Below are 19,258 nucleotides of genomic sequence, written 5' to 3'. Positions count from 1 at the left end.
TAGACTGCCTAGATAAACACAGCAGACAAACTGTTAAAACAAATCCAGCAAGAACCCTGCCTAAATAAATCCAGCAATTAAGCTGCCTAAACAAACCTAGTAAATAGACTGATTAAATAAACAAGCAGCATGCAGGATAAAAATCAACCCAGAGCAGAGACAACTCTGAGTTGGTGAGTGCTCACCTGGAGGCAGCATCAAAGAAAGAGGAAGTGGAAGAGCCTGCTTAGGGGTTTTATACTACTGTTGCTTTGTTCTGATTGGTTGTTTTGAAAAGTTCTGTTAACTGTTTCTTTGCTGCTGGAGGTTTCAGTAAAGAAGGTAAAGCAAATATGAAGCCTCCTGTCCTGCCATAAAATGCCTGGTTTAGTGAGGAACCATGATTGTATATATCCACATGGTCACACTGTGCACAAAAACCCAGTGTCTGGGTGACAAGCAGGGGAGGGTGATGTAAAATAACATGTGACCTGAACAGAGGTGGCTGGTCCCTGGTTTGGGATCCAGACCTGTCATACTACATCGTCTGTCCCTTCTCCTTTGGCACCAGAAGCCACCACAGTGTTTCTTCTGGGCATGGTCTGCCCTCAAACTACTGTACAGGCAAAAATTAACTCTTCTTCCCAATCCTTCCTCTAGCCTGCAATTAATTCCTATGTCTGTTCCCAACACCATCTTTAGAAAAACACCCCAAATAACAGAGACAAGACTCCTGTTCGGTGGAGTACAAAGGGAATACAAAGACTAGCCTCCAACAGCCCAACACTTAACTTATAGTGACACAACAAAAACAATATATGCAAATATATGCAAATTCTCTAGCTTAAACATTCCCACAATAATGGACGTAGAGGACTTGAATGTCAGGGACACGCTCAGAAGACCACCTCTTTACATAACACATGCCAGTTTAATTCTAATTAGATTAACCTATATTAGATTAACCTATATTGTGTAATTTTCACTGAATCTAAATATTTCAACAGCGGTATGCTATGTGCTGTATGGTCAGCGACTTGGCCTTCTCCAGGATTACATTGACCCTGAATCTCAGAAATTTATTGACTCAGTGTCTCTTATGTTTCACACCACTGCACCCATGATGTATATCCCTCCGCGTTTGCTCAGGAGCATTAACTCCTCCATATGGACAGATCACGTAAAGGCATGGGATGCCGTCTTTAACCATGGTAAGTTGAATCAGAACAGTTGTAGGACAATGTTGCTCACGTCAAAATGACCAGAATTGTCAGTATGTAAGGTAACTAAGCAGGTACCTGCCTTCAGGAGGAACTCTCCATCTGATGCCCATCTTGGCAATTTTAATGTGCCTCTTCAGTTATATATTTTAGTTACCTTTTAATATTGGTGTGGGAGGCTATGGCTGGCTTAAGCAGAAACAAGTGGGGAAATAGAATTTGACTCCAGCCTTCAATATTGCCTGCCCACTCACCTGTGTGTGAGAAGAAGGCTTCCCACACATATCCTGATTTAGTTGTGGTTATTGTGAATTATTATTAATATATCTGTTTAAGATGCATTGCATGCAATTTTATTTGCTTGGGTTTTGCGCAGATATTACCAGTTTCTGTAGGTATGTACCGAAGGGGAGTGCTAGCAAGGAGGGCACAGGGACATTTTCCCCAGGGCTATTAATATAGAGAGGTGTGGGACTACTGCCCTGCAGCATAGCACTAACTGTATCATGCAATTATATTATTTTTATTATTATTGAATTCAAGTTATTGCAGCATTACTATTAAACATTTAATATATAATTAAGAAAGGAGTATGAGAGTGGAATGTGATGAAACAATGTTCTAATTTGCCATCAAATTTGACTATTTGTTTGTAGTTGCACCCCTCCCGTCTCCCCCCCCCCCCCCCCCCCAAGGCTAATTATAGCCAGCCCTTCTTTCTATGTATCACTTTCACCATATCTGATTTATCTGTCCCTTTTGATTAGTAATGCAAAGTGAACTGAATTTGTTATTCTGGTGGCAGCAAATGAGATTTCCGTACCTACAGATTTCCAGACTTTTAGTTTACGTACAGCTCTTTCTGGGAAATGTCATTGTAGCTACAATAAGGTGTGAGAGAGATCCGTGTAACCATTGCAAAGCTCTCGCACTCCACCTCTAGACACTAGTGTTTAGATTTTAGAAGGTATCTTAGCTGGTGCAGCTATTTGGACCCTACTTGCTGTGATAGCTGTCATAACTCTTACTATTACACCAGTGTCTATGCCTTGCCTGTACCCATAAGATATAGTCTCTTGTCACCCCTCAGCCGATCGATGCATACAAAGTATATACAGCTCCATGCGGCACCGCACAAACGATGCATATGCCGGGGTACTGCACAGTCTTCTTCTCCAGGACCACTTGCCTTTGGAGGATATTAAGGCCAGTGTGACCGAGCTAATGGCTGGTGGTGTGGACACGGTAAGTGAGAATGTTTACACTTTTCTGTCCTTTCCATATCCCATTGTTTCGTTACCTAAGGGACTTCATGGTGGACCTGAACGCAAAACTTAAATTTGTGTTTCTGGGCTGAACACCTGGATGCCGTTTGCAACTAGTCATAGCAGCCATATATAAAACCAACCACCCATTCATTGTAATTGGTATTGTATTTAAATGTAGGTATGCCACTTGAATAAATATATTTGAACAACCTAAAGAACCCTTACACTCACTCCTCACCCCCCCAACAAAAAAAACATTAAAATAACCTTCAAATAAAAGTGTTATTACTGAATTTGAAGGTTGTCCACATCATACCTAAACTAAGCCCATCCACTCTTCTCAAACGGTTACTTATTCCGTGACAGCAAATTAAGTTTGTGTACAATTTACTCTTCCCAGCAGCCATATCTTATACCAAGTATACATATTTCATTTTAAAGTTTTCAGAAACTCTATATTAACCCCGACCCGCCATCTTTGTTTTCCTCGCAGACGTCAATGACTATACAATGGGCTTTGTACGAGCTGGCGCGAAGTCCTGGCGTTCAGGAGAAGTTGAGGTCAGAGGTTATTTCAGCCAGGAGGAAATGTGGCAATGATCTTGCAGAACTTCTTCAGAATATTCCATTGGTCAAAGCGACCATAAAAGAAACACTGAGGTAAAAAAAAAAAAAAAAAAGAATATAAACCTCCACTTCATATTTAAAATTTAGATGATAAGAGATTAGATGATGCAGCTTTGTCTGAAAAATGTCACTGTGATTGTTCTGATGTCTTTAACGCTATATTAGTTGAAATACTTGATAGTACAGTTTCGGGAAGTTTAAGCCACTATTTCCAATAATATTATATATATTAATTGAATTTGTCCTAAACTAAATGGTCACAAAATTGACTGGAATGATCCCTTGTCATTTCTGATGTAGCCATGACAAATAAATAGATAATCTGAGTGAGTATGCAAAAATAACCACAAAAAAACATGTTAATAAATACACATCATACACATAACTATAAAAGATAGCAGAATTATTATGTTAAGAGGTACCTGTTCATAAAGGATGCTACTTTATATAAGATATACGAGATAAACTTAATTCCCCCAACGTTCCAAACTGTTCTTTTTTATCTCACCCACTTTATGTTAGTGCATGGGTGGAGCCATCTTTAAATAATCTTTGGTCAGAAGTAGCATATCTACTAGATCCTGCCTAAGTTGAATGTTTGAAAACAGCTCAGTGCACATTTTTTTAAATGCTTAGCACTTGTGCATCACATCAGAATTTAAGAAATACTGGCTCTTATTTACCTGAATGGTCATCTGACCAAAGAGGATTTAAAGATATATGCCCCCACAAAGCAAGGGTAAGCCGGGAGATGCAGACAACAATACACGTAAGTTTTTAGTTTAAATAAATTTTAAAATATGTCACGTTTCATTTAAGGATTACCAAACCTTATTATATGTCCTTACTTTATTGCTTGGCCTTGGTGTTTTTTGCTGTAAAGATGTTTAACCCCTTAAGGACACATGACATGTGTGACATATCATGATTCCCTTTTATTCCCGAAGTTTGGTCCTTAAGGGGTTAAAAACATTTCACATTAAAAAAAAATGCAAACATATAAAAATGACATTAGAATCCTAGTAATGTAGGATATCAAATTAAAAGATATTTCCTTTGGCAGTGTTATCCTTCACTTCAGCGAACCCAGTCATGATATTGCCAATTCTCTTACCAAGGGAGTTATTTATGTATGACATGTCCGCTTAGAGCTATAAGCCTGATAGAGAGAGAAAAGAGTCCTGGGAGCTCTCAGTGCCATTGGAACTAAAATAGAAAGTCCAGCTGGAAGACATTTTAAGTCCCATCATGACAATCAACGCAAGGGTCTGAACATTTCATGTCATTGACTCACAGGCCCTAAGAAGGGGCAACATAAACAGAAAATTACTTCAAATTAAAACCATATGGGTCATTCAATTAATAACAAAATCTCAAGAGGCTTAAAGCACTCATTTACTTTCCATTCCTCCCCTAAACTCTATATAGAAGTAGCCAATAATATATTTAGTTTATATACATATGGGTTTCAGCTGTTGCACACTATAGTTAAGCTAAACCCACATGTCAATTCAACTATTTATCCCATACAGAAAATATAACGAAAATTACTGTACGTATGTGTATGCTGTTAAATTGACTTCATGGTACATACAAGGAATGGTGTTAAGGTTTAAAGCAGTGGTTCTTAAGGGGTACTCTAAACACCGCAACAATTACAGTTCATTGAGTGGTATTCCTCCATTTTGTCAAATCATTGTTAAGAAGCTAGACCTTTGTAATATGCCTGTTTTATAACTTTGTATCAACTATCCAACATTTGATGATGGGTCTCACAATTCTGAGTAGTGTTGTCGCGAACCCGAAATTTTCGGTTCGCGAACGGCGAACGCGAACTTCCGCAAATGTTCGCGAACCGCCATTGACTTCAATGGGCAGGCGAATTTTAAAACCAACAGGGACTCTTTCTGGCCACAAAAGTGATGGAAAAGTTGTTTCAAGGGGACTAACACCTGGACTGTGACATGCCGGAGGGGGATCCATGGCAAAACTCCCATGGAAAATTACACAGTTGATGCAGAGTCTGCTTTTAATCCATAAAGGGCAGAAATCAACTAACATTGACACCTGTCCTCAAAGCCCCTGATACACACTGACACAGAGCAGAATAGAGACTGTTCCCCGTCCTCAGAGACCATGATACACACTGACACAGAGCAAAATAGAGACTGTTACCCCTACATAGGGTCACTTGGCAGGTATGGATTGACACCTGTCTTCAAAGCCCCTGATACACACTGACACAGAGCAGAATAGAGACTGTTCCCTGTCCACAGAGACCATGATACACACTGACACAGAGCAGAATAGATACTGTTCCCCGTCCACAGAGACCATGATACACACTGACACAGAGCAGAATAGAGACTGTTCCCCGTCCACAGAGACCATGATACACACTGACACAGAGCAAAATAGGGACTGTTCCCCCTACATAGGGTCACTTGGCAGACATGGATTGACACCTGTCCTCAGAGCCCCTGATACACACTAACACAGAGCAGAATACGGACTGTTCCCCCTACATAGGGTCACTTGGCAGATATGGATTGACACCTGTCCTCAAAACCAATGATACACACTGACACAGAGCAGAATAGGGACTGTTCCTCCTACATAGGGTCACTTGGCAGATATGGATTGACACCTGTCCTCAAAACCCCTGATACACACTGACACAGAGCAGAATAGGGACTGTTCCCCCTACATAGGGTCACTTGGCAGATATGGATTGACACCTGTCCTCAAAACCCCTGATACACACTGACACAGAGCAGAATAGAGACTGTTCCCTGTCCACAGAGACCATGATACACACTGACACAGAGCAGAATAGAGACTGTTCCCCCTACATAGGGTCACTTGGCAGGTATGGATTGACACCTGTCCTCAAAGCCCCTGATACACACTGACACAGAGCAGAATAGAGACTGTTCCCTGTCCACAGAGACCATGATACACACTGACACAGAGCAGAATAGAGACTGTTCCCCGTCCACAGAGACCATGATACACACTGACATAGAGCAGAATAGAGACTGTTCCCCGTCCACAGAGACCATGATACACACTGACACAGAGCAGAATAGGGACTGTCCCCCCTACATAGGGTCACTTGGCAGGTATGGATTGACACCTGTCCTCAAAGCCCATGATACACACTGGGGGGAGCTACTGTCCTCCCCAACCCCTGCGCGGTGGGTGGGGGCCATAAATCACAATGGGGGGACCTACTGTCCTCCCCCCCTCGGCCCCCACCCCTGCGCGGTGGGTGGGGGCCATAAATCACAATGGGGGGGGGGCCTACTTTCCTCCCCGGCCCCCATCCCTGCGCGGTGGGTGGGGGGCATAAATCACAATGGGACGGACCTACTGATAGGAGTGGAGTATTGTTCATATCAGTTTAATACCTTCCGCGTCTCCTATCAGTGGACGTGTATATGGCAGCCATTTTAGGAACCGCACACCTGGGACCCGAGCAAGGTCACCTCGTTCAAGCTGCTCTGGTTCCTTGATGAGCCAGCTGCCCGTGAGTTAACATGTCCCGTGGAGAAGCACTCTGTCCTGTAAAGCCTCACCACAAAAAAATTAAATAAATAACAGCACTCTGAGTGGTGAGTTTAGTAAATGTTCATATCAGTTTAATACCTTCCGCGTCTCCTATCAGTGGACATGTATATGGCAGCCATTTTAGGAACCGCACACCTGGGACCTGAGCAAGGTCACCTCTTTCAACAGGCGACATGATTTGGCCCTGTAAAACTATCCTGGATATTCTCTACAATTTCTATGGATATGGCATTGATTTATGTAACAGGGAGATGGAAGAAGATGCGTGGTCAGTCCTCTTACTTGAAATTTGGGGCACTGCGCGGGCAAGCTAATGTGCCACCAGATAGGAGTGGTGAGTTTAGTATTGTTCATATCAGTTTAATACCTTCCGCGTCTCCTATCAGAGGACATGTATATGGCAGCCATTTTAGGAACCGCACACCTGGGACCTGAGCAAGGTCACCTCTTTCAACAGGCGACATGATTTGGCCCTGTAAAACTATCCTGGATATTCTCTACAATTTCTATGGATATGGCATTGATTTATGTAACAGGGAGATGGAAGAAGATGCGTGGTCGGTCCTCTTACTTGAAATTTGGGGCACTGCGCGGGCAAGCTAATGTGCCACCAGATAGGAGTGGTGAGTTTAGTATTGTTCATATCAGTTTAATACCTTCCGCGTCTCCTATCAGTGGACGTGTAAATGGCAGAGATTTTTAATTGTTGAATCACCTCCCCTTTTTAGGCCAAGGTGACCTGACACAGAAGCTGGCAGGCAGGCAACTGCTCTTCTATTACAGTGAAAAAAAATATTTATTTTAAATATAAAGCTTAACCTATTGTAAAAACAGATATGAGTGGTGGCACTGACTGTGCAAATGGGCAAGGCATCCAACCTGACACAGAAGCTGGCAGGCAGGCAACTGCTCTTCTATTACAGTGAAAAAAAATTATTTATTTTAAATCTAAAGCTTAACCTATTGTGACCCCAGATATGAGTGGTGGCACTGACTGTGCAAATGGGCAAGGCATCCAGGCTGACACAGAAGCTGGCAGGCAGGCAACTGCTCTTCTATTACAGTGAAAAAAAATTATTTCTTTTAAATCTAAAGCTTAACCTATTGTGACCCCAGATATGAGTGGTGGCACTGGGCAAGTGGGCACAGTATCCAATGTGAACCTCACACAGAAGCTGGCAGGCAGGCACCTGCAATTACATTACACAGGGAAAAAAAAAAAAAAAGCAGCCTGATGTTCTAGCCCTAAAAATGGCTTTTTGGGGTGCTGTCCTTACAGCAGAGATCAGATGAGTCCTTCAGGATTGTAGTGGACACTGAATACCCTAGCCTAGCTATCAATTTCCCTATCTAATCAGCAGCAGCTAAACTTTCCCTCCTCTCACTAAGCATGCAGCTTCAGAATTAATCGAAAATGGATGCTGGGAGGGAGGTTGGAGGGTGTGGAAGGGAGGGAGTGCTGCTGATTGGCTGGAATGTGTCTGCTGACCGAGAGGCACAGGGTCAAAGTTTGCCCAATGATGACGAATAGGGGGCGGATCGAACTGCGCATGTGTCCGCCCGCCGCGGCGAACGCGAACACGCTAAGTTCGCCAGGAACTGTTCGCCGGCGGACAGTTCGGTACATCACTAATTCTGAGATATCAGTAGTTGAAGGAGGTTCCTCTTTCTACCATTGATATCTACTCCCTTGGGCTGGGGCTGGCCCTTGGTCCAGTCTAGCACCTGGATCTTCAATTCTGAGATTACATACTTATGGTACTTCCCATCTGTAACAGATACTGAAGATTCTTTATAGATGGTACATGGTTCTATTTAGACTAGCCCACATAAAATAGGGTTGTACATCTTTATGTTGGAGATGGCCAGATGCAGGTGGTCTATGGCACACATTTGTTGAGACTTTTAAAATAATTATCCCGAAGTCCATGGGTTGCCCATTACTATCTAAGATTGCAGCATTCTTAATATTTATGCTCCCAAACAATCCGTAATACTACATTAAAACTATTAGTATGTATATATGACATTATCATTAATGAAATTGTGGGGCAAGGAGGGTTCCACCCAAAAAAGACTTACTCCAGCTATCATTTAAGATCACTCATGAAAAGGTGTCTGATAGGAAGGTGTACTCTGTAAGGGATTGAGGCATAAAGTCAAAATATTAAAAAAAAAATGAAAGTGGAACTCATATGGTCTGATGGACATAAAAGCAGAGAATCACCCCATGGCATTCACTTGTTGAGTCCTCAAGAAATGTAGCACAGTACTGTAGTCACAGCCAACTGTGGTCAGCATTAATAATGATGGCAAAGTAAAAAAAAAAAAAAATTTGCGTGTGCAGCTTGTCATTAAAATTAATGTAGTTTGACTCAATATATATAGAAACAGGAAGACTTACCTCACTTACCATATTATGTGCGTCTCAAAGCACATAATTATAGGTATATATCAACCTTAACTAACACACCTTTTAAAGGAACAGAGATACCACTCAGATCAAGACGGCTGCAAGTTAACTCTTGCCCTTCCAAAGTACTCCAAAGTAAGCCGTGAATCACACAACTAGGACAGCAGGCACATCAGCAAGACAGAGACTTCTGATCAGAATCCACCTTAAATAATTAATTAAACAAAAAAAACTCATAAACACCTCACAGTGACACAAAACAATAAATAAAGTATCTATAATATTTCTTAGTTCTAAAATCGGCTACTTTGCAGACATGGTCGTATTCACATTTTCAGTACGAAATCAATTGCAGTGATCATATGTATAAGGTTAATTAATAAAGAGTATACAACATCAGAATTTATACCACATCAAAAATAGAGAGAGAAACAAAAGCAAAACATGCGGTATCCTTTTTAATTAATTGCTAGATGGGAATCCCGATTTTAATGCTGAAACTAAAAAAAAATTATATTAAAAACCGAATGCAACCCATTACGGCATTAACGTCAAAGTGTTCGTGGCATGCTTTCAGGTGGCTTGAGGCCACCCCTCATAAATCCCTGTTTGTCTATAGACCACCCAAAGAGTCTATAAACATGCCGTCTCTCTAACTTCTACAAGTCTTTCTAAAAGCATATTTTTTGTACCTTCAGTATCTCTAATCCCCCACATGCCTCTTTTAATGCACTGTATCTATTGTGTCATTGTATATACCGCGCATGCACATTCTTATTATGCACAGTATACTTGTGTGGTGAGAAGATAGGTCTACAAAATATTCTGCATGAAGAGTCTTCTAATTTTATAGCATGACAGGAGGCTTCATATTTGCTTAAGTCTCTCTTTACTAGAACTCCACAGCAGCACATTAACAGAGAGATAAACACCAAAGACAAAAACATAAGGTATCTATATAAGGCTCCTCCTAAGCCACCATTTCCTCTTTCTTTGCTGCTCCGCAGAACAGTACAGGTCAGAGTACCACTGCCTCCTGGTTTTTCCAATAAATATTGTATTTATACCCCTTTTGTTTTACAAACTGTTTAATTCTTACTTTTTTCTCTCATTCTACTTATTGGTATTTTGTAATTTTACTTCTTTCTTCTTAGTCTTGCTTTGACTGTTTTCGTTCCGTTTTTATGCTTTCTGTTTTTATGTGTGCCTGTTGCCTTTACGGTCGCCGTGAAGCGGTCTTCCGACCGCCTCCCGTGCCGACCGTCGGGACCGCGGAGAAAGACTCCAGCGGTCCCTCGAGCGTCGTGTACTGATTCCCGCCCGCCGGCTTCGTCCCCTGCCTGCTCCCCGGTCCTCCCCCTCCACGCCGCGCACACTCTCCGGCTATGCTCGGGCAGCGTGGGGAGGATGCTGGGAGCTTCTGTATTGCCGCGGGCTGCGGCTTCCATGAGCCCTCGCCTTCCGTGACCACGTGGCCGGGTCCGGGGGTGCGCGGCTTTCTAGGTGCTTGCCGCGTGTGCGCCCTTCACTTAAAGGCGCAGGACACTTTTATTTTTTTCTGGTATGTGCAATGTTTTCTCCTATTGAAGGTGGTTTGCTCATTAATGGAGATAATATTAAAGCTGTTTTTGCTTTATTTCTCACACTTTTTATTTTTTCTGCCCCTCCTGTACAATTCGGGGTTTTCTTTGTGTCACACTACTGTATCTCCATAGGTGCTTGTTTCACCTCTCACACCTGATTTATTCAGGAACGTATAGTGGGGTAAATGCTTGACTTTGGCTCTGTAGATTTTGTAAACTACTTATATTGCTTACGATATTTAGACAGGGCACAATGTCTCCTTTAGGTGCATTGTGGTCTAGACAGGACACAATGTACTATATATACTGTAAGCAAACACTTTCTGGTTTCCACCTTTAACAGTGTCGGCTATGTCCTATATCTGGGCCTGTGACGCATGCTACGCTATGCTGTGCTTCATTGCCATTTTGCAATTACATACTGAACGTCTGTTCCCGGCAGACCCCCTTATATTTTTGGGGCTTACATTTCTGGTTTTCGGTTCCATATTTTCTATGTTCTGCCCCCTAGGTATATATATACCTCTCAAAGGTGATTTGAGGTTGTTTCTTTGGAGCGTGTCCCCCTGTCTCACTACAGGTAGCAGTGCATTGCATGTTTGCGTTGTACACTACGGTTTGCAGTTACTCTTTGTGCAGGGGTTCTGTGCCCTTACTGCTTATACTATACATGCTGCCTGGACTATTTATGGATTGGTTACTGCATTACATCTGCATGTTTCCGACAGGAGACCCTGCTGGGTCGCTATCCCTTACACTGCCCTGGGCCTGACCTGGGGACCTTGGTACAGCTTTCCAACGTGCCTCTGTGCCGAGATTTGCTTGCCTGTCACCTCTACGGATTTACGCTTTGCCTCCATATACCACTGGGCCGGTGCTACCTGTGCCCATATATTGGCCGGCTCCGTCCGTGCCCCTATGATTGGCCTGCTCTGTCAGTGCCCCTTGATTGGCCAGCTTTGTCTGTGCCCCATGATTTGGCCTGTGCTGTCAGTGCCATATTACGCATGCTATTGGGCCGGCGGCTCCATTACCGGGACCCCTGTTTGAGGAGCCGGCATGCGTTTACTACTTGCCTTTGCCAAATGTAGGGGTGCTGCCCCTACTGCCTGCTAGTGCTACCCATTCTCTATCTCCTTTGGTAGCACGTATCATCATCTCGGACGTTATGGAGGCCTCTGCACAGGAGCAGAGTTTGCAGGCATTAATGGATGCGGCAGGGTCCGCCTCTGTGGAGACAGCCCTGGCGAGGGCCCTCCGGACAGGGGTGCAAGAGGGACCCCCGCTTGGCAGGCGACTCGGCTGAGTCAGACTCTCATGGGAGAGAGCAGGCAAGTGCGCATTTGCGCTATTGGAAGGGTGAAGGCCCTGGTCCACGCTCCCGGAAGGCAAGACTCCGGCGAAGCGACAGAGTTCGAGGTTGTCTACCTCGCCGGCCCGGCGCCACCGTCTATCGGGCGCAGGGGAGGAGGCCTCATTGCCCCCCCCATACCATGGCCGTACTGGATGAGTGGCGGGCAGACCAACTCCCTTCGATGGCTGAAGATGTTTGGGACAAGGACCGTGGTGTTGACCCAGGTTGGCGCTAGGAGGATGAGGACGCGCCGGGCACAGAGGGTGTTGCCGGGTGACGACATTTTTCTAGATGCTAAAGGTAAACCTCTGGTCCTCATGTTGGTTGCGGCCCGACCACTTAGCACAATTCGTGCGCTACTGGGTCCGTAGACCCCTGGAAAGGGAGGCCCGCGAGTAACTTCGGGCAGGATGCCCCTGACGTCCTGCCGGACAAGGTGGCGGGGGACCCGGATTTTGATCCCCAGGTAGCCTCGTACTTGAATCGTACGGCTCGGGACCCCAGGTAGGGGGCGAGCGTCGCCTTACCCGGCGCAACATGAACAGCCGGATAGGCTGGGTCCTTTGTGCAGGATGTTGGCCCTGACGGACGTGGCCCACACAGATGGTACGAGCCTAGACCCGGCCATCATGCGGAATTGGACACTTCGCCCCAGTTGCCTTCTTGGCGATGCTAATGTGGTTCTGCACTATACGCAGGTACACGGCTCTGTTCCGTATGGACACCAAGCTATCGGAACTAGGATCCGTAGAATTTGGCCCCCCTGGCACTAAGTCCTACTGTTCCGGGAACCTTTCTTTAGAGAGCTGCAGAAACGCATCAATTTCTTTGCTTCCCTGGAGGAAGCACAGTCCTCTATACGAAAGGCGTTTCGCTCACTGTTATCCCGGCTGGTCTTCGGTCCCCGCAGATCTCGTGGCCCTTCCTTTTTTCCTCCATACCAGCCCAGACCTCCCTGCAGCCGAAGGGCGGGTAAAGGTCGTGGTGACCATACCAGAGGACGAGCAAGACTTCCTACGGGTGTGTACATCTCCTGCTATTGTCAATCCCCCTCTATTGCATACAGACAGATTGTTTCACTGCAGAGACAGGGGGCAGAAGGTGTTTTCATATGCTTGGGCCATCGGTCGGCACGAGGTTATATCATGGAGTTCGCCTCCCCGCCGACGCAGGTTGATCCTCCGAGCGGCTCTTTCATCGCGAGAGTTCAACGTTCCTGGGTAGCTTCGGAGGTTCGGACCCTGCTCGCCCCTGGCGCTACGTAACGAGCCCCGGATTTGGGGGGGCTTCCTCAGCTTGTTTTTTCTAGTACAGATGAAGGCAGGGGAGCTCCGCCCGGTGGTCGATTTTCGGGAATTGGACACCTTCGTTGTCTGCAACCTCTTCGAGCTGGGGGGCACTCATCTCCTTCGGGACTTTCCCCAGACGGGGGTTTGTTCATATGACTGGACCTGTAGGATGCTTACCCCTCCGTCCTGGTGGACAAGAGTGGTCGCGGATTGCCTCGCTTCACCTGGAATGACACCCCTCGCTAATTCACATGCCTCCAGTTTCGGTCTCAGCTCGGCCCCTTGGTGTTTCACCGAGCTGCTGACGCCTGTGATCGTCCGATTCGGGTCGGAGGGAGTCCGTTTCCTGTTGTTTCTGAAGGATTTGCTGGTCCTCTGTGAAGACCCCTCCAGACTCAGATGTCACACACGTTCGGCGATCTCCTTCTTGGAGCTCCTGGGATTCGTAGCTCGTCTGAAGAAATCAGCTTTGGGACCTTCCTAGACGGTGGAGTTCTTTGGTGCCGTGGTCAATGCGACGGCAGGCGTTCCCCGTTTACCTTTGGCACCGGTGGCATCCGCCCGGGAGGTGATGAGAAGGATATTGAGGCAAGTTCGGATTCCCCTTCAATTGTTTGCTCGCGTGGTGGGCCTTACCCTCAGCCTCGATACAGGCGATGTACCCGGGCCCGCTACACTACATTACAGGACCATGCAACGGCTGAAGACCTCTGTCCTACGCATGTGACCTCCCTCAGACTGGATGGTTTTCTCTGTTCCCGGACGTGAAGGCCGGACAGCGCTGGTGGCTTCTGCGCATGGCCGCATGGAGCGGCTAGGCGGTATTCGGACCAACCCGGATTTCATCCTGGAATCGACTACAAGCCTCTTAGACTCCCACATCACACTCTTTCCCAGTCAATCACATTTTCTTTCTTTTCTGCCGTGGGAGTCAAACCTGACGACGGATTGGTTCTCCAGACATTGGAAAAATGCCAGCGACTGGGCACTCTCTCGACCCATATTCATCGTACTCGTGCGTTGCTAGGCTTTGTTCATGGTGGGTCTATTCGCCTCTGGGACGACCATCGGACGTGCTTTGGTTGGTTCTCAGATCCAGCGTGCGCGGTGGTGGTCGCGCTTCGGCAGGTGCGGTTGTTTTCTCAGGTAGCATAGGTGTTTTCCTCCACTCGCCTCTATTCCCCGGGTGTTGCTTCTAGTTTGTGGGCGACGTGTCTCCTTAGTGTTGTTTACTCCTCTATGGCGTGATCGGTCAGGTTCACAGAGCTTCTGGATTTTTCCAGTATGGGTCTTCTTCTGTTACCGTCCTCTCGAATACTCCCCTTGGACTCTTTCGGGAGTGCCTGGTATGTCGAGGCGTCGTCACTATCGGCCAGGGACCTTCGCTGGGATCCCTGAGCTCCCGGGACGAGGAGATGTTTTTCCTTTCAACATGGACTTCTTAGTGTCGTTGGTGCTTAGGACAGGATGCTGAACCCTTTTCCGGCCGGTGACCTACTTGCTGAGTGTCTTGTCTCTCCTCGATGTTTTGGGACGGTTGTGCCGTCTGGTTCTTGTGGTTAATCTTTTGTTTAGGTGGCGCGTGTCCCGTGTGGAGGTTTTTTCCCATCGGTCAGAACCCGCTGGTCTGCAGATTTCTACGTGGGATGAGGCTGACACGTCCTCCGGCGCCTAAATGCCCTTCCCTCTGGGAGGTAAGTAGGGTTTTAGCGTTTTTTCTTCGGGATTCGGCCGGAGTTCCTTGTTTTTTCCCTTCGCCAGTTTTTTCTATTGTGTTTGCCCTCTTTTCGTTCAGACGTGTTTCTGATGTCCGATCCTTCGCCCATGTCCAATATCGATGGAGGAGATGGTTATTGACACTGGCAGGGGTGAATGCGACTCTTGGAGTACATTCGGTTAGCGGCGCTACTGCTTCCGGGTTTTTCCTTGATGGAAGTTTCTCCTCGGGACGTTTCTTGTAGGTGGCGGTCCGGTCCCGTGTGGAGTTTGCGCCAGTTTATTTTGGACCGTCGGACTATGTTTCTTTTGCTTTGCTGTCGGAGCGTTAAAACAGCAAATATGAAGCCTCCTGTCATGCTATAAAATTGTAGATTATACTAGCTTTAGTGTAACTATAATCTTAATTTTATTAATGACAGGAGGCGAATATTTCCCACCCAGTTTGGTTTCTTCCCCCCTTGTTTTGGATGGTTTGCGTTGATTGTATTTTTGTTGTTTTGTCTGTTTATCTGGGCTAGATTTGGTGGTCTGGGTTGATGTTGTGGGAAGTGCATGTTTATTGTATTGTCGGTCATTAGTGATGGATTTCATGTCTTTATTCTATCAGTACTGGATCGTGGGATTTATATTTTATCAGTACATTTCGTTCACTAATCAGTGTTTTCGATTCTGTTTATTTCGTTTCAGTTTAATGGTTCGACTTCAGTTCATAGAATCGGCTGTTTGGCGGGATGAAGATCAAGTTCATCCATTATCCGAAGTTTTTCCAGATGACATTCATTGTTATGTTATGAATTTTTCTTTATTTAGTTTTTGTCATTCTTGTGTACGTTATGTTGTCGCAGCGTGAAAGAGGAAATGGTGGCTTAGGAGGAGCCTTATATAGATACCTTATGTTTTTGTCTTTGGTGTTTATCTCTCTGTTAATGTGCTGCTGTGGAGTTCTAGTAAAGAGAGACTTAAGCAAATATTCGCCTCCTGTCATTAATAAAATTAAGATTATAGTTACACTAAAGCTAGTATAATCTACAATTCTTGCAAACGTTAGACCCAGTTTCTCAACCTGTGTTACAGATGTAATTCTGATGGGTCCAGGGGATACCTACAGCACCACTTAAGCTTGACATGTTAATAGAATTTTAGAGGAAATGTTTAGGACATTGAATGGAAAATCTAGTTTTATTGATTTAGGAAACGGTTTAGGAACATTGAATTACAATGCACGTTAACAGGCCAGAATGTAAGTTATTCATATATTTATTTGTTCTGTGGTCTGGCATGATGTCTTCATTTCATGTTGATATATTTTAACAAGAATCTTAGCCTAGAAATGACGTATGGCTCAGTTACATGTAACCCTATTAGTTCCTTAAATATATTAATCCCAGAGCATGTAGAACACAAGGTTAAATGGATTATTCAAGGAATGCAAGTTTAAAACACATCTGGAAACTCGTCTAGATCTTTTTATTTTTTTTAAAGTATATAAGATCACTAAATGCAGAGCACTTAATCTCAACGATGTGGTCTGGGTACAGTGCCTTGTTCATTTTAGCACTTCAATCTAAAACGCCTTCCTGACAGCCACTAGAGGTGCTTCTGCATTAACTGAGTTTAAAGGACCACTATAGGCACCCAGACCACTTCAGCTTAATGGAGTGGTCTGGGTGCCAGGTCCAGCTAGGTTTAACCCTTTTCTGCTGTAAACATAGCAGTTTCAGAGAAACTACTATGTTTATAAATGGGTTAATCCAGCCTCTAGTGGCAGTCTCATTGACAACCGCTAGAGAGCTTCCGCGCTTTTCACTGTGATTTTCACATTGAGAAGACGCCAGCGTCCATAGGAAAGCATTGTGAATGCTTTCCTATGGACTGGCTGAATGCGCGCGTGGCTCTTGCCGCGCATGCACATTCAGCAGGTGACGGAAGAAGAGGGAGGAGAGGAGGAGGAGAGCTCCCCGCCCGGCGCTGGAGAAAGAGGTAAGTTTAACCCCTTCCTCCCCCCAGAGCCCGGCGGGAGGGGGACCCTGAGGGTGGGGGCACCCTCAGGGCACTATAGTGCCAGGAAAATGAGTATGTTTTCCTGGCACTATAGTGGTCCTTTAACGTATTGCATGAGGACGTCAAATGTCAGAAAATGCAGCTTATAGGGAAGCACTGGATTCAATTCTTCCCTATGAGAAGCACTTGATTGGATGCATGCATGGCGCTAGCTGCGCATGCACAACTTCTCCCCAATGGTTCTCTATGAGAAGAATTGAATTAGAAGGTCACCATGGAAGTGATGTCTCCAGGATGATGTCTTGGGAGGATGAGCAGGCAGCAGCACTGGACTGAAAAAAAAGTAAATAAAACCTCTTTTTACAATTTTTAGAGGTCAAATGGGGGGGGGGGGGGTGAACTAAATAGGTAAGTAAGACTCTATAGCGTTTGGAATATGTGTTTGTATTCCTAACTTTAACTCAAGTTGACAAATTGGGAAAATATGTTGGCCTAAGTACCTATGCATGAGGTGGTCCCAGCACTGACAGCAGATTGAATAGGAAGGAATCCACATTAATAAAAATCTTCTTGTATCTGTACCTCAACTCCTGGAATTTACGCTGCCAGATACAAAGATACGGGCAGGAATCACAGGTCTGCGAAAGCAGGCAAAGCCCGCCTCTCTGTACAGCATGACTGCTGAAAGAGATTATTTCCTCAATCACTGCAAACCTCCCTAACGGACGTGGATGTGATTACTGACTGATTACACCATACATGGGGGTCTCATAACTAAACATCAAACTGATGTGAATTCAAAACAGAATTCCAAAATTTAGGCGCAAACCTTTGTTTTGGAAAAATTCTCCAACTCATCCATATTCACCGCTTCGCTATTTAGCCTGATTATTTATTGCCATACAGAGTTCAGTTAACTGCAATTCAATAAGCATGTGGAACATGAAGCAACTGCATGTGCAGGAGTTACCAGATACACTTGTTTTTTCAGCATGATGAAGAATCATTAATTTGTTGGACTATGTGAAAGAGGTATTTGTGATTCTGGGCATGGTTAATATGTAAACAAAAAGTGCACAGTGTTCTAAGCTAGTCTAGGGCTTGGCAGATGCTGTAGAACCGCAACTTGAAAGCTGGCAATGAACCCTGGCAGTGTAAGTATTACAAGGGGATGTCTTGTTTGCCAGCTTTGTTCTAGTCCAAGGGTCAGCAATCCATGAGGTGTCTATGCCCACCAGGAGTGCAAGTAGGACTTCAATTATCTGCTTGTGCAACCCGAATGGTGACTGCAGGTAGTGAGGGACAATCCTCAATTTCCACATTGCACCATTTAGAGGAAGTGATCTCAGATCACTTCCTCCCAGCACTTGTGAATGGGAATCCGCACTGGACTAGAGCAGCTCATCGCAGCTCCTGCCCTTGACCTGTACCTGGCCATCCCAAACCCCACTGGACCCACACTGCTAAATACACACAGAGCTGCAGGATAAGCCTCGACTTTATACAAGTAATACAAATAGTCCACACACACAGTCCCCACAAACACAACCCCACTGACAATCCACATACATGCACACAACCTCATAAGCAGCCGTTCACATGCAAAACCAGAAGCAACCCCACACATACACACACCACCAAACACACAATGTGACCAGGGCCGGCGCGTCCATAAGGCGGCACAGGCGGCCGCCTTAGGGCGCACCGGCTCTGGGGGCGCAAAATTCCAGTGACCGGCAGGAGGGAAGTGCTCCCTCCTGCCTGGTCACCTCCTGGATCCCTGGAGCTGCTGGGAGGCGTGCGGCTGCAGTTGATTAGGAGGAGGCGGCGAGGGAGCTCTCTGATCTCTCTGACCGGCTCCCTCGCGCGCCTTTTGCTGATGCCGCGGGAGCCGGAATATGACGTCATATTCCGGCTCCCGCGGCATCAGAAAACAGCCTGCGAGGGAGCCGGTCAGAGAGATCAGAGAGCTCCCTCGCCGCCTCCTCCTAATCAACTGCAGCCGCACGCCTCCCAGCAGCCCCACTGGACCACCAATGAAAGACCCACGCCAGCACTCCAGGTAGGGAGGCTGGGTGGGAATTTTTTATTTTAATTTAGATAATTAATTACTGTGTGTGTATGTGTGTGTGCATGTGAGTGTGAGTGTGTCTGTCAGTGTGTGTGAGTGAGTGTGTGTGTCTGTCAGTGAGTGTGTGTGTGTGTGTGTGTCTGTCAGTGAGTGTGTGTGTCTGT

The 19,258-nt window shown here is 45.5% G+C and overlaps 1 protein-coding gene across 1 annotated transcript in view; it reads left to right on the top strand.

Annotated features, from left to right (window-relative positions):
* The window catches only part of LOC134603414 (cholesterol side-chain cleavage enzyme, mitochondrial), a 59,019-nt gene that overhangs the window by 31,658 nt on the left and 8,103 nt on the right, over positions 1-19,258 (top strand). The window contains exons 4-6 of the mRNA XM_063449351.1: positions 987-1,190; positions 2,290-2,444; positions 2,961-3,127. Of these exons, the coding sequence (XP_063305421.1) occupies positions 987-1,190; positions 2,290-2,444; positions 2,961-3,127 (526 nt within the window). The remainder of the gene's footprint in view (positions 1-986; positions 1,191-2,289; positions 2,445-2,960; positions 3,128-19,258) is intronic.

The sequence above is a fragment of the Pelobates fuscus genome, chromosome 3 (assembly GCF_036172605.1).
Source record: "Pelobates fuscus isolate aPelFus1 chromosome 3, aPelFus1.pri, whole genome shotgun sequence".
NCBI lineage: Eukaryota > Metazoa > Chordata > Amphibia > Anura > Pelobatidae > Pelobates > Pelobates fuscus.
This window is presented reverse-complemented; position numbering and strand designations above follow the sequence as displayed.